The sequence below is a fragment of the Leuresthes tenuis genome, unplaced genomic scaffold (genome assembly GCF_036924035.1).
Source record: "Leuresthes tenuis unplaced genomic scaffold, fLeuTen1.0.hap1 SCAF_15, whole genome shotgun sequence".
NCBI lineage: Eukaryota > Metazoa > Chordata > Actinopteri > Atheriniformes > Atherinopsidae > Leuresthes > Leuresthes tenuis.
The window spans coordinates 25,828,172-25,842,979 of record NW_027325369.1 but is presented as its reverse complement, the minus strand read 5'-3'; the positions used below and the strand labels follow the sequence as shown (position 1 = coordinate 25,842,979).

The window sequence follows — 14,808 nt, the reverse complement described above, 5'->3', positions numbered from 1 at the left end:
CTACAAAGAAATAAATTGAAGAATGTTCTGGGCTACATAAAAAGTAAATATTTTGATATATTTCTACCTTGACCTTAGCATAAATGCATTTTCATGAATTCTATTGGTCTCAACGGCAGCACCAACAGAATGGGCACCCTAAAGTTAGTGGGAAATAAGTGTGTTTGGTTCCGAAGTTGGGCATTTTTGAAAATTATTGGCGGCTATCTTGGATTTGACCTCTCCCGGGCCTCAGAGGTCAAATCTGACTTCCCTCCACATCAATAACGAGATTATTGAAAATAAATTAATAAAAAATGCAGCTGGGGACTTGTTCTTTGGTCCACCCATCCCTGGGACATGTGCATCGCATGGGTGAAAATCACCCAACATTAGTGATGTTAATGGTCATCTTTCCTCTGGGATGGGCTTTAAGGGGAGCGTACAATCTGTGCCAGTATAACACTGCGTAACAAGGTTGATGCTTTAGTTGTGTTTGAGGATCAACTGGCTCCTAACATCTACTTCTTAAAAGGATTGTCATTTTTTGTATGACCAGGTTCATCTGAACTTTACTGAGATCCAGGAGATTCATCTGCATTTAGATATTACTATGTGCTAATTTCTACATCAAAAACCTTCTGACTTGCTGTCTTTGCATTGGACATCATGAAAGTCATACAGTACTTCATTAAAAGTACATTTTGAATGAAGTACTATGACATAATTATTTATTTTTCATATTTTTAATCCGTGATCCCTACACTTTTTATTTTCTGTCTGGCTTATGCTTATTGTAACTGTACCAAACATCCCAGCAAATTCCCTGTATGTGAAAACTTTTAATAAGGAGAATTCTGATACTGATTCTGATTGACCGAAAAACAGGTCAAGTACACAAAAAAATAAATCTACTTCCTTATTGGTTACTTCCAGCTCTAAAACACGTTGTTCTTAAATGCTGTGCAGCTATAGGTTGGAGTTGCTAATCCATCTGCTAAGACTTTCTGTTCTGGTTTTGGGGATGGAGGCTGATTACTTGTTTCATTTACAAATTTAGAAGATTATTATTTTAAGGTTGGGCACCTGTGTCAGACCACTGGCTAGAGAAGACATACTTTCTTAATATCCATAATTAGACATGTAAGACAAACAAGAATAAACAAAAAAATCATGCATGTCATTATTTTAACTGCTGGCAAATCCCATCAACTAGTTCAGTAAAGCAATGTGTATCTAGTAGAGGGGAAAACGTTGTCTGATCTGATCTATTTGTAATGATATTCATGTGACACTGACCCTTTTAAATGCAACAGCATACATTTCCAGTTTGGAGTAAGGATAGTTATGGTGTAATATGTGCACAGTCATTTGAACACACGTGTGCACATATTACACATGCAGCTCTGACACTGTGATGCTCTTGGTTTCCATGGCTCTGTATTTCGGTGTTGGTAACAGGAGCCGTCAGGAAAAGACCAGTTTATTTTGGATTGAAATTTTCAGCCAGAGACAAATGGCCTTTAATGAAAAGAATTTCACTGAAAACACATTAGCTGACAGTTGTTCTCTCAGTTAGCTATGTATTGCATTAGCAAGTTTAGTTTCAGCTTATATGCCACACTTGAAAAGTGTGCACAAGTTTCTCACTGCTGTCACCTGGATGGACAAGTGACAAGATTATCAGCCAATGACGTGAGCCAGGTCCTTATTTTGTTCAGAGCTGTTGAGGTGGATATAACAAGCCTTGCAAAGCTGACAGACTTGCTACTTTGTCTGTCAACTCCTTCTCAAACAAAATAGCTCAGACCATTGCTGATTTGCCCAGGGGGGTTAGGACACAAGTCCCTTCCCTTTGGCTTTCTACATAAAGGCCAGCATTCTAGAGAGACTGCAGTTAACCTCTTGCAGTTTAATAAGAAAGCTGCTTAATCAAATTGTTTCTCTCAGAAAATGGGTGTTGTAACTTAACTCAGACCAATTGGATGTGACGCTTCTGGATAAACATTTCTATCATTGCTAAGAACATCACATGCATTTTTTCTCTTCCTTTGTGAATTGTTGAATTCTAAAGTTAAAGCATGCGTAACTAAAATTCCCTTAGGAGATACTTTTACATTATTTGATCATATAGCCTCATATAGCCTTGACATGTGTCTCAAAGTAAGTGTAAAAAACACTTTTCTACAATGTTCAAAATACTTTTGTAATCTCTCATTGTTGTTGCATTGATGTGTAGTTAAAGCAGCAAGCAACCACACTGAAGTCCTAAAGCTCTCTGTAGCGTTTGATGCCACACAGTTTTGCAGCAAATATTTTTGCTGATGCAAAACCATAAAGACTGTCTCTCATGTGTTGCCTCAATGTCAGAACTCACGCTTACCTTCTTCCAAATCCTCTCCTAAACAGCATCGTGGTTACATGGTTAGCTAGAACGCTAACACTGCCAAGTCTGAAGGTCGCATCCCTTTGATCTCTCAGTCTTGTGCAGGGCTTTATTATCTTTCAACTTTGTTTTCAACTCCAGTTAGAGTCAGAGCCAAGGGAAGAGTGGGAGCTGTCAGTGATACTCAGTGAAGATCTAATGCTATTTAAATGCTAATGTGTTAAGAGGAGCAAAACGACCTTTACTCACACTGTGCACACAGGCAGAGCAGAGCGGCAACACAAAACAGAAGCCCTTAATAAATGAGCCTCTTCCTCTGACTCTGTTTGCCATCCCTGCACTCCTCATATCAGGTATGAGGCGTGTTTATCACAGTTGAGCCTGAGGGGCTTTAACAACATCATGGAGCTGCGTATCAGTTCAGGTGTAAAGTTGGACATGATTGAATGATTGTAAAATGCACATGCACAAAGTTGAATGTGCCAGGGAAGCATTTGATTTTCTTGTCATCATTGTGAAAAAGTCCATCACAGTAGTGAATTACCTCACTCTTTACCCTATAGACAACATCATTAAGCATCCCTATGCTGTCTTTTCTTAAAATGATCATATTTTCTTTCACATCTTCTTCTGCGCAGTCCGTACTGCTACATGTTGTGCTATGAGATTTTAAAATTCACCATCCTTCCTACCGGTCCATCTAAGCAGTTGGCACCCATTCCAGTAAGCTAATAATGTGATGGCAGGTGCTGGTTCGGTGTAAAAACAACAAGCCCTCTTCATGCTCACAGATGTCACTCATACTTGTCTCCCTGTCTGCTGAGTACTTGCCAGGGTGATGCACACTCTCTGCTGAGTGCTGTGCAAATAATAAATAAGCTTCAAAATATTTCCTAACATGTCATATTTTCTATCTTGGCTCTACTCTTTATTTCCTTGCCATGTTAAATTCTGCATCAGCTGCGGAAGAGGTGAAAAAGACCAAAGGGAGATGAGGGGCGGATGAGTCTGTCATCTGTCGTATAATCCCAGGAAGTGCCACAACTCTGTGGGTAGATAATTTATTCAGTGCAGCTCCCAGAGTACCTCAGAGGATAGTCAGCCGTCAAAGAAAGGCCTTGGATTAAGACAGTGACATAACATCAAACAGAAATGTAGCATCACATCGATCAATAATGCACCGTCACCCCTCTGCTACAACTTCCTGGAGCAGTTGAACAGAGTCATACAAAGCAAATCCAAATGATTTGACCTGTTTAAATACTTTCACAAGTAACATTGTTCTGATTGGTATTTTCAGCTTAGTTATGTGCACCCCCACAAATTGAGAACAATGCTGTTTTGGAGTACAATAGACATCCTCTCCACAGCATCCTGGCAGGACAGAGGAGCAGCTGCAGTGAGGAACTCATCTCACTGCACTGCAGGACTGAGAGGTTCAGAAGGTCCTTTGTCCCCACAGCCATAAGGCTTTTTAACAGTGGCTGCTGACATGTTTCTCTCAAATTTATGTATTTATTTATTTATTTTTATTATCATTGTTGTTTTTATTCTTCTAATATACAATCATTGTAAATATATATATTTTAATATTTAGCTACTGGACTAATTTTGAATTCCCCCCACTGGGGGATGAATAACGTATTTTTCTATTTTTATTCTATTTTATTTTCAAAACCAGTTCCTCCTGAGGGAACATGTCTCATCTTTTTTCCCCTCTCACAGGCTTGGAGTGGCCTGGATTAATTTTACATCAAGCTGCCAAGTCAAAAATATTCATACGTTATAAGACTGGTAAACAACGAAAATTTGTTGACATCTCAACAGATGGAGGACCGCAGCAACAGAGGAGTATGGCTGTACCATTGGGGTTGAGATCTTCGACCTCATTAAAAAGAAGTTTGAAAGTTTGACTAAATTTCATCCAGTTTGATCTTAATGTTATTTAGAGTTAAACTGTACTTAAAAAATGTAAACATGTTAGTCCGACCAACTTGGCAATACATGATCACTTAAAGCATCTCGCTCTGTCTCACTCTGCTTTGGTAAAGTCCTGATTTTAGAACTTTAGACCAAAATCACCATTTAGGTAACTTAAAAAACAATGTCTGCAGTGAATTCAGTTATACTTACATGGACGATGATCTCCCACAGAGAAAGTTAGAAGCAGCAGAATGATTGGAACATTTTCTCACGCAGTCTACAGCATTATGGTGTCAGACACCGATCAGTCAAAACTCTCCTCCTTAGCATGTGTCCTGGGACGAGAGTGGTGGTTAAAATTAAAATGACCCATTCAAGCTGAAACCATAGCTTGACTCAACTCTGCATGTAACATTAGTGACTGGTAATTGCTCATTGGACAACCAGAATAATCATAGTTGAAGTGGCCATAAGGGTCCGATTATGCATTGGGGTAATGATGTTTATAGTGAATTAGGTTTACTATTATATTTTTAGATTTCATTGAGGTGTCAATACATTGATGCACTTTAAGTGGCAAAGGTTTAGTCTAAAACCTCACTCCTTCTTTCTCTCCCCTCTCCCTGTAGCTCATAAAAACTCTCCTTCACTTTATGGGGGTACATCTGGAGTGCAAGTGCCTGAGTTTATGAGGCGTATCATTCGCAGGCAAGTGAGCTTAGCTTTGTCTGTTTGTTTTCTATTTCACAAGACAGGGTACAGATAACTTTGAAATGGAACCACAGTGAGCTTTCCTACCTAAATATTCAGCTTCTGAACAAGGCAATGGGAAATGCTGCTGAAGAGGCAGCCAGAGTTATCCATATTTTAAGAAGTACTCATAATCCAAGTTATTTACTAAGATTTTAAACATCTTAAAGATCTTTTATCATCGTATCATTTAATTTGGAAAACATTTGTTATCTATTGTAGCAGATGGATCATAAAGTAAGGATAGCGCTGTGATAAACACTTTCTTTTTTTCCTAGTTTAAGTCATATTGCGACAGAAAATCGGTTGTATATGAGATCCTAACTGAAACAGAGGACAGAAATCAGAGTGGGAGGAGACAGAAGTGAAGTACAGAGATAATGTAAACCTTTCCTTTGTTTTAGCTAAATACATTGAAATATGGTGGTGGTTTGTTTGCCCTTGGTGACCAATCACCCAAATTGTTTTTTAATCTTAGAATACATCCTATGAGAGCATGACCAACAGACAGAGAATGGGGGGGGGGGCACGTTTGGTGATCACCTTCCAAGGACTCCTATCAGGCTGTACGCCTCGCAGCACTCTCCTCGAGGCTTTGACGGATGACACCAGCACCACAGAGTGATAGGCTATTATTTCACTTTGCATTGGATGAATGGCAATGTGGGCTTATACATGTCTCCCTGTTCTGCCTGCTCCTCTCTTTTATATGTTCACTTCTTCTTCCTTACAACAGTATGCCATGACAAATGGGATTAGAAAGGCAAAAATGGGAAGACTGAGATTTTGTCTTTACAATCTGTGCACTCCGCATCCACATTTTTCGGAGCTTTTTTTTTTTTTTTGGCTGTACCCTGTAATTGAAGTGAGTGAGAGTGGTGGATAATGTCCAAATGGAACGTGGGGTGTTATGAGGCTTTTTCTCCACCTTATCATTTAATGTGAAATGCATTTCTATTCTGGGGAAAAAAGCTTTTTTGTAATTTTCCCATGTGTTTTTTTCTTGTTTTCATAGACCAGCAGTATTCATGGTCGCCCTCGCAGTACTTCGATGAGGACAGCTACTCCCCTCCACCTAGGAACATGAAGGGTCTCTCTGGTGGCCGCCCTGCCCAGCTCCAGCTCACATCCCTCACCTCAGCTCACACCTGCGGCCTGGCTGACTGCGACCCCTCCCTGGATCATCATCTCCACCATGGCGACTCACGGTCCCCCTCCTACCTCCTTAGTCCCACTGAGAGCTGCCCCCTTGAGGGTCACCATCGCTGCTCCCCACGTAGCTCCATCCACTCTGAGTGCATGATGATTCCAGTATCCTTATCGGCCACAGACCACTCAATCTCTAGTAGCACTTTCCCTCGCATGCACTACGGCAACACTTCACGAGACAGCGGTGGAAACACTTCTGGTGGCAGGGATTCCCGAGACGACGGTGGCTCATCCTCGCATTCGCATGGTGGCAGTGGCAAAATGAACCGAATCCCAGCAAACCTTTTAGACCAGTTTGAAAAGCAGATGCCACTGCACCGGGATGGCTTCCACACATTGCAGTACCAACGAACTTCCACCACAACAACAACTACAGAGCAGCGCAACGAAAGCCCCGGGCGAATTCGCCACTTAGTTCACTCTGTACAGAAACTTTTCACAAAGTCGCATTCCCTGGAAGGTTCTTCCAAGATGAACGGTACCAAAAGCGACTCGCACAGGGACAGTTCGCACCATCACCATCACCACCACCAAAGCCACCACAAACACAGCAAACGCAGCAAAAGCAAAGACCGCAAATCTGACGGCAGTGGCAAGCAGCGCTCTGGAGGCTGGTGGAGTTCAGACGACAATCTCGATAGTGACAGCACGTACAGAACACCGAGCGTCATGTCACGGCATCATGTAGACCACATCAGCCACTGTTACCCTGACACAATGCACGGCCACCTAGCGGGAGACCTATCACTAAAGACCTCAAAGAGCAACAACGACGTCAAGTGCTCAGCCTGTGAGAGCATAAGCATGGCACCAGAAGGCAAGTTCATGAAGAGGAGCTCTTGGTCAACGCTAACGGTCAGCCAAGCCAAGGAGGCCTACAGGAAGTCCTCACTTAATCTGGAGAAGCCCATGACCCCCACTGACCTTAAGCCCAACCTGAGGACCTGTAACTATCTACAGGTAAGTTTGGCCCATTTTACTGTATCATTCAGTTTGTGCCTGTATAGCACAAGTACATTAGAATGCAATGGTGTCAGTCAAACACTACAGCTTCTGTTTCACTGGTCAAAATACCTTCAATGCCACTTCACAGACTGATAATATATAAAAGCATTAACCTGTGGAATGGCTGTATTTGTAAAAGGAGAGGATGTCGATTTGGATAGTGCCATGTCTCCTGTGGCCTAGAGGGTCCCAACAAAAGAATACTGGACAAAATATGACATCAAAGCTAAAACACAACAATATTACAGAAAACACAGCTGAACACAAACTGTAAAAGCATTTCAGAAAACAAAATTTCAAGCAAATTTCAACACCAAAATTTGGTGTTTTTAGAAATGTTATTACATTTTTGGTTTTGTTGTGTTTTGTTGTTGGGTTTTTAGAAAAATTCTATAATGTTTAAGTATTGTTTTTAGAATTCTGTGTGCTGCACCTCAGTGCCTCCTTACTCACATGATTGTGGCAAGCAGCTAAGGGACAATATAGCATAAACTGCTTTTTTTCTAGATCAGTCAACAAATGAAGAAGGAAAACCTTCATCTTCCTCTCTTTAAGTTCTTCTCAGTTGGATGTCTGATTGAATTTAAAGGCAGTATTTTGTTTGTCACGTCTGTGAATATTACAATGTGAACCTGTCCTATGCTTCAGCATGTGGCTGACATTAGAAAAGACTAGCACAGCAGGACAAATCAATTAACTCTGCTGATGATCTCTGCTAGGGGGAAAAGTTGTCAGAACAAGAATGAAAGACCAGAGATCAATGATGATTTTTACAATGTTATGTCTCGCATTCTTGCATAGGTTTTACCTCAGGAAAAGGCATTTATCATAAGACCTACGTGATCGACTCTATAGGAGCCCTCATTGCACTGTGGGCAATCAATTCAGAATGATTCATCACCTTTCACAGAAGCCTTTCTTGGAATATATGTGCTTGCTGAAAAGTATATGCAATACAAAAGATTACATCTAAACCCCAAACTGAAAATTCAAGTGGTAAAAACAGAATTTGTCACAATATTCCTGCAAATGCATAGCAATGTGATACCTGATGTAAGTACCGCCTGTCGCTAAAATAACATGAGCACTTCAGTGGAATAAGAGAGAGAAAGACCTGAAGACTCAATACTAGTGAGTGTGCTGTATGGCTTACAGAATGTCATAAATACATTGCTCAAATCAGCCAATAGAGCCAAAGGTAGCACTCAGTTTGCATCAACAGAAAGTTATGTAATTTTGACGGACATGTTTTTAAACTTAACTGATAATCATTTTAAACTGAACAGAAGGTGCACTCTTCCACTTAAACTCATTGCAATCCCAGTAAGTGAAGTAATCTCTCAATGAGAGTTGCATTATGGGTGCTTCCAACCCTTTTCTTCCTTCCATCTACTTGGTCATTCAGCTGAAGTAGCGTCCAAGTCGGGGCACTATAAACAGTTCTAAAAATATCTCCCGCTCCTGCTCCCTGCCGCAGGGCTATATTTAGCTCTGTGTTATCAATCCAATCCACACAGTGAGACACATCTTTCCTCCCCAGAGGAGAATCAATGCCCTCCCAGGGACCTCTCAGAGAAGATGTATCAAAGGAGAGCAGAGCCGGAGATGTATACTGCTGAGGTTTGAGCCTCTGTTAAGCACTGAAATACTCCCAGAAGCAGAAGGGGCAGGAAACAAAGTAAATGAGATAGCCGTTTTTGGTCCCTTTGGCTGCTGTTGTTGTTTATCACCAGCAGCAGTCAGGCTAAGAGATAGAGCCAATAATCAGTAATATTACTCTGCACACACCAAAGGGCCACATTGAGAAATACACACTTCCTGCAGATACTGAACTGGTGTTAGCCACAACTGTCTGCACTGTAACAACATAAACTGTACTCAAGGAGAGAGTGTGAACTGTCTGTCCGTGTGTAAGTGAGTGTGTTTGTGCTGTTTCTGTTTTATCGCACACCAGATGGTTTGATAATGTGCTAGTCACCTTGTTTGCGTCCTTCGCTGATGACAGGGAGAATGAAAAACTTCTAAAGTGTTTTTAAAAGTATGAGACTGCAAACAGAGAGCCTTGCTTTACTGAGCTCTTCTCACTTAATCCTAATGTGTGCGTTTGAGATAGTGCTTGTGTCTGTATAAGAGATCAGTGAACTGGAGATTGATAGTGGATGCTCTTTATCTGAAATGACAAATGTTGGTGAGTCAGGCTCTACATCTGCCATCACTCTCGGTCATTCCACAAATAACTCTGGCCAGTCCTTCCCAAGAGTTTGACTGTTTGCCTCATATTGATAAAATGGAGATTATATAGTAATATACTAAGACTATACTGTGACAGTGTGGGTCACCTATACCCTAAAAGCTGTAATCCATTGTCTCTTCCAGCCTCCATGGGCCTAGAGTATAACTTCAGGACACAATAACTGTGCCTTTTTGATAATTCTCAGTCCTTAAGATGTCAGTTGCTCTCACAAACAAAAATCTGTTCTCTCCCTGCTTACAGTAGTGCATTTCAAAGGGAAAGATTAGTCTTTGATAGTTTTGCAGACAGGGCGTTGCGGAGGGATTTAATTAGCCTATTAACTACCATGTTGGCTTGACAAAGGTGAAGCTTGTGAGGCAGAGATGCTGCTGATTTGACAACAAAGGAAAAGTGCAAAGTAGTGGCAATGTGAGACAAAACAGGCAACACACGGACACACACACACACACACATACACAGGGGTGGCCTAACATTTTTGTTAAAGAGTTTCCAGTTAGAAGAGTTTCCAGTTGATATTTTTTCCCAAATCCTGTGTATAAGTGCCCATACTATGCTCTTTTACTGGTTCACAGTTTTATAGACTCCTCTAGAGCAAGTATGCATGTCTTAATGTTTGCAAAACACATTTTTCTAATGCAAACGCAGCTATTGTTACCTCTGTCTGAAAAAGGAACGTTTTAGTTCCTATGTTTTTAGACCTCCTCGGGTAAAGCCCAGTCATCTCTGACTGGTTAGCTAACTTGCCAATGAAGCTAGAATGCAGGCAGATGTTTATTCTTTGTTTGAGGTGTACGGAATCAGACTAATATTGCAAATGTGCTACTTGTTAATGTCGTCAAAATTAGAGAGAATAATTCGGAACTACAAGCGAGGTGTGTGAGACAGTCCAGGAGCAGCAGGAGACATTGGGCTTTGCCACTGGAGATCTGTTGAATGCCCAAAAACGCATGTAGCAAAAGAAAAGAACACAGTATTACCTTTTTAATGATACTTCTTCGTTATTACTGAGGTGACAGTGTTGCTTGTCACCACCAAGTCTGCAAGCCTTTTGGCTGTTCAGGATGTTTTTGATTTATTATCTGAAACCTTAAGTTTCTTTTAATTCCTAATGAGGGTTTTCAGGCTAGAATTATTGAATACTCAGATGTTTGGCGCACTCTACAATTAAAAACACCTATTTTTGTGTGTGTGTTCTTCAAAACTAAATCACTAGTAATGACCAACAATGATAATGTCATAGTTATTGAAGGGTTTAAATGTTATATTTGCAGCTTTTGTTGTATTTTCTTTCCAAGAATTCTGCAGGTGATTCTCACACTGCTCAGAACCTTCGGACTAAACTCTAAAACTGGAGGTTTTAAATCCAGCACTTGCAGACTTATATAAAAATAAGAGATATATATATAAAGCGTTTGATTCAAGCAAAACAATCTCTGACAAATTTGTTGTACACTATTGTTTTTGCAACACACAACACATTGACTTAGCTGGTGGATGATGCCAGAAATCCAGCAGGCTTGAATCCAGTTATTTTTGCTCAGGATATATGTTAATTTAGCTGAAGGTTGAAAACCAACAAATAGGGAGGTTTTTAGCTTCCAATTATGTTCAATGTGTGTGATTAAATTTTGTATGCTAGCACATTAGCCTTAAGAGCCAGTGATGCAGTGATGGATGTGTTTGTACGTTTGTGGTAATAATGCAGATGAAGATCCACGGCCATTCAGCTGATTAGTCTCACACACTTAGGTGTAGAAGCTGATGTTGACTGTGCCAAACAGAAGTAGCTGTTGGGATTTCACACAGTACATTAACTTAAAATAAATTGGGCTATTTATTCCTGCAAAGATTAACAGACAAATGATGTGTGCGTCAGCAATAACTTAAATCTATGGATGTGTGAGGATGTGGTGTTGATGTCTTCAGGATGCAAGAAAAGATGAGGGTGGATGTCAGCTACAGGAAGATGCAGGGCAAAGCACCTGTGCCAGTTTTCATTACGATGAGTCAACGAATTGCCAATAGAGTTTGACAAGGATAGACACTGGGAGTGGTGTCACATGATTTGTCATGAATATTATACTGACCATATTCAACTTTACCCAGTGAATCACGATCCTGAACTCCTGAGCATCTTACTCCATCTCAAATACTCAGACCTGTCATCTATTCACAAGATTTTTAAAATCTACGAAACAAAAAAAATATTTGTGTTATAATAGGCGCATTCCCACTGTAGGAACCTTTTGCAGTTCCTATAACCTTTTCAGGAATTAGGCCGTTTTTTCACGCATTTGGACATACAGGAACTAGGGACCACGGCCCTCACTTCCTATAACCATTTTAGCTCCTTCTCCGAGGCAGGGTCTTTTCTGGCTTCCATAGGAACACATATGACTTAAGTGTTTGGTGGTTGGTAGCTATGCCCCTTGTCTGAAATGTTTACTCATACGACATGGACACAACCGGCGCATGTTTAATAAGTTAAAGTTATACGTCATCTCCTTTGTCTGCGGCGCTCTGCTGTCCTTCTTTCCTTCATGAAACGAAGAAGTATCGCCTGCTGCTCGATTCTTCGTCTCCTGACTCTCTGTGTGCTCTTCCAGCCTCGATCTTAGACGCCTGATGTGATCGTGATTAATGATTAATACTGCCGTCATGCAGACCATAAACACAGTGGCCTCCTCGCTCTCTCTGTTAGCGTCTTGGTGCCGTTGTTTTCTTCTCTCCTTACTTTTCGCGGGTTTCGTTGTTGAGTGTGGCGCTACAGTAACACGTCACTGTTGCAGACCGTTGCGTCACATCAGTCCTGATCAAGGTCCCCAACTTATGTGCAAATGCAAAATGAAACAGTTTAAGGGCAATAACAATAAGGGCAGTTCTTATAACTAAATTCGAGGTGGACAGTTTTTAGAACTGCTTTCTTAGAACTCTCTGTCTGAATGTTATTTAGAGCCTTTTAGTGTGCTGAAGTTTGAATTTAGCTCAGTGTACACAGTGCACTACATGAAAGTATACAGAGATATATGAAACGATACAAAGCCTTACACATCTTCCTTAATAGCCCTGTGTATTGTGGAGCCAACAGTAGTCAAAAACTAAAATCTATGCAGTCACTGATAAGTTTACAGAACATACTGTTTTCCTGGAACATTGAATCATATTTTGTTACTTTTTTAATGGATTTCAGGGAGACCAGAATGTGTGGGAGAAAACTATAAATGCTAATCAACAGGCTAATAGGCTATTCAGCTGCTTGAGTATATGGACATTTTAAGTGAAAGGTTTCAACTAATGATTATCTAATAATAGCACGGAACTGAACTGAATGCTAAAACTAAAATTGGATGCAGGCAGTTTGACACACAGTCATGTATTGCTCTTGACTTTGTGACAATAATGACTCATGTGCATATTCAAGAAAAGCATAGCCCTCTTTGTCATAGCCCTTGCACTTCACCAATCAAATTAGGTGTTTGTCTCAGAACATGCTTTGGTATTGTTTGAAGTGACTGGGATTGTGAGTATAATTGGATCCTAACACTATGAGAAAAGATGAAGAAGATGCTTGACTCTTTGCATGAGTGTTTCCTTTTTCTGATGTCTGTTTACACTTCCATGCTAACATCTGATGATAAAGTGTCAGCAAATAAGACACGATTACCAAGCAGACTCCTAAATGTCACATGTGTGGGCGTATGTATGAAAGAGGCGCATGAAAGATGAGGAGTGAGTGGTTGGTCTGCATTAGGTGTTCCGAGAAAAAAAAGTAAAAGGCACCTGTTTGTACACTCTCAGCATGTTCGTGCAATCTTATGAGAGGAAATGTAGGGGTTGAAGTTGGGGGTTGGGTTACCAGTGATTGAAGCCTTAGAGCTTAACTTTGTCTTCTGTCCTCTCCGTCTCAACCATTTATCTATCTTACTACACTGTACCCCTTCCATACTATCACTCTGTCTTTGTCTACTTCCCTCTGTTTCTTTATTTAATAGGAGTGACTTATGTTTCTTAGTGGGTATATAGGTATAGCCGCAGAGTTAATCAATGAAATGCACTGCTGCACTGCAGGAGCTTTGGCTGAGGCTTGCCTCCTTAACCAGCCTCCAAGCACACACAGACTATTCACTGCAGTCACAGATAAAAGCACTTAAAAGTAGTCACACAAAGCTAGCATTCCCTGTAGGCACTATCCAGCTATATATGAGATGAGCCAATTCAACAGGGTTATTTATTGGCAATGCTGAAATGCCAAAACTATTAGGACATATGCCAAGACATGCAGTCATCCTTTGGTGTGCACGAAGAAAACCCTCATCAAAATAATTTACACGTCTCTCAAAAACTGGGTGGCATCCAGTTAATTAACAGCATTAGAAGTTATCTTGTTGTGAAAATTTTAATTTAAATATGATATTTCACACTTGCACTGTGAATTTTCACACAAACCCCAAAGTCCTCGGATCATGTCCATAAGAGGTTTTACGTCATTGCCGTAAAAAGGTTTGCTGAACAGTAGAGGACCTGTAACAAAAAAGCTATCAAAGCTTTCCTGAAACTACAGTTGTGCATGCTTACCTCTGAATTATACATCAACTCTTAGCTGGATTTTTTATTAAGGTGAGCAGCAAAGCCAGTGTTGATAAGCTTGCAAACTATGCAAACAGAACAATTCAGAACCTTTTTAAATATTTACAAATGTTGTTATATTTCAGACTGATGTGAAGTCTGTTGGTGGTGCCAAAATTCAGATATTATAGAATGATGAAGGCTACTTTGCTTTTGGGCATTTGAAATCCAGCAGAAATGTCCTCATAGCCTCTCTCAGATCTGGGCTCTAAAAACATCCTAACTTGCACATGCAAACACAATTCTTGACCACATGGCTCTGTTTTTGTTATTGATGCACAACTTTTACTTGTAGACTTATACTGATTGGTGTGTATCTTCTTAATAATGTCCAGTGTATTTAGTTAGGCATAGTTTGATTCATATCAAGTTGTTGAAACATCTAAAGGACAAATGGTAGCAGTAGGATGTTCCAGAGCTGAAATGATAGTGTTGTAATTAAGGGCCTGAATACTTATGTAAGTGGGACTTCACAGTTTTACTCAAAATTAATAAAATACTCCAAAAACCTGTTTTTGTTTTGTTATGTCGGAGCATAATGTGCAGACACATGAGAAAAAGCTGAAACTATTTCTAAAAGAGAACACAGAAAACTTTCCACTGTCATAGTACTTTGGCACCTCTTCGAATGCTTGGATGATTTATGTGTTTTCACGGCGGCCAATACAAGCACATA

The 14,808-nt window shown here is 40.4% G+C and overlaps 1 protein-coding gene across 2 annotated transcripts in view; it reads left to right on the top strand.

Moving 5' to 3' along the window:
* The window catches only part of dlgap2a (discs, large (Drosophila) homolog-associated protein 2a), a 113,590-nt gene that overhangs the window by 54,313 nt on the left and 44,469 nt on the right, over positions 1 to 14,808 (top strand). For both annotated transcript variants that reach the window (XM_072365812.1, XM_072365811.1), the window contains exon 2: positions 6,054 to 7,207. In XM_072365812.1, coding sequence (XP_072221913.1) covers positions 6,122 to 7,207 — 1,086 coding nt within the window. In that variant the 5' untranslated portion in view covers positions 6,054 to 6,121. The remainder of the gene's footprint in view (positions 1 to 6,053; positions 7,208 to 14,808) is intronic.